Here is a 657-nt window from a genome sequence, read left to right on the forward strand (position 1 = left end):
GTGCGTGCAAAGGGCCTGAGACAGGAGTAAGCTTGCTGGGGTCAAGCAACATGCAAAGTAACTGAGCGGCTGCAACCGAGAAGAGTGGAGAAACAAGGGGGCAGGGAAGGGATCAAGCCAGGAAGCAAAATTCCTCAAGAGCAAAAACTAGGAAAACGCAGTGGCTCCGAAAGGGGCCTTGGAGGCAGACGGGGCTGGGCATGTTCTGGGGAGACTTGAGTGCAAAGACCTTGCGACCCAGCTGTCCGGCAAGGGCTCTTAGTCCTGCTTGTGTGGCCTTGGACTGATAGGCCGTGCCTCAGTTTTCTTAAATGTAAAATGGGTCGCTGTGCGAAAAAAGGAGCTAACGGCCTCCACACACAGCAGTGCTTGGCACAGAGAACCCCCCTACCTCTCCCGGACCGCCTCCTCCGTGGCGCCCTCGCGCTCGGCCTCCAAGGCTGCGGCGTCCGCCAGGTGGCTGGCGGCGCGGGCCAGGTTGACGGCGGTGGGCCGGGCGGTGACCAGGAAGCTCAGCGCGTCGCGCACAAAAGCCACCAGGGCGGCGAGTCCCGGTCCCCCCGCGCCCGCCTGCAGCTCCACGGCGAGGCTGAGGCAGCCCACGAGCGCGATGGCTGGGGCGCCGCGCACCTGTGGGGGGGGGATCGGGGAGTCAGG

The 657-nt window shown here is 64.1% G+C and overlaps 1 protein-coding gene across 1 annotated transcript in view; it reads right to left on the minus strand.

Annotated features, from left to right (window-relative positions):
• Positions 1-657, minus strand: part of MRI1 (methylthioribose-1-phosphate isomerase 1) — an 8,021-nt gene that overhangs the window by 6,133 nt on the left and 1,231 nt on the right. Inside the window, 1 exon segment of the mRNA XM_077765831.1 lies at positions 403-630. Within this exon segment, the coding sequence (XP_077621957.1) occupies positions 403-630 (228 nt within the window).

Source organism: Crocuta crocuta, unplaced genomic scaffold, assembly GCF_008692635.1.
Source record: "Crocuta crocuta isolate KB4526 unplaced genomic scaffold, BGI_CrCroc_1.0 scaffold693, whole genome shotgun sequence".
NCBI classification, from domain to species: domain Eukaryota; kingdom Metazoa; phylum Chordata; class Mammalia; order Carnivora; family Hyaenidae; genus Crocuta; species Crocuta crocuta.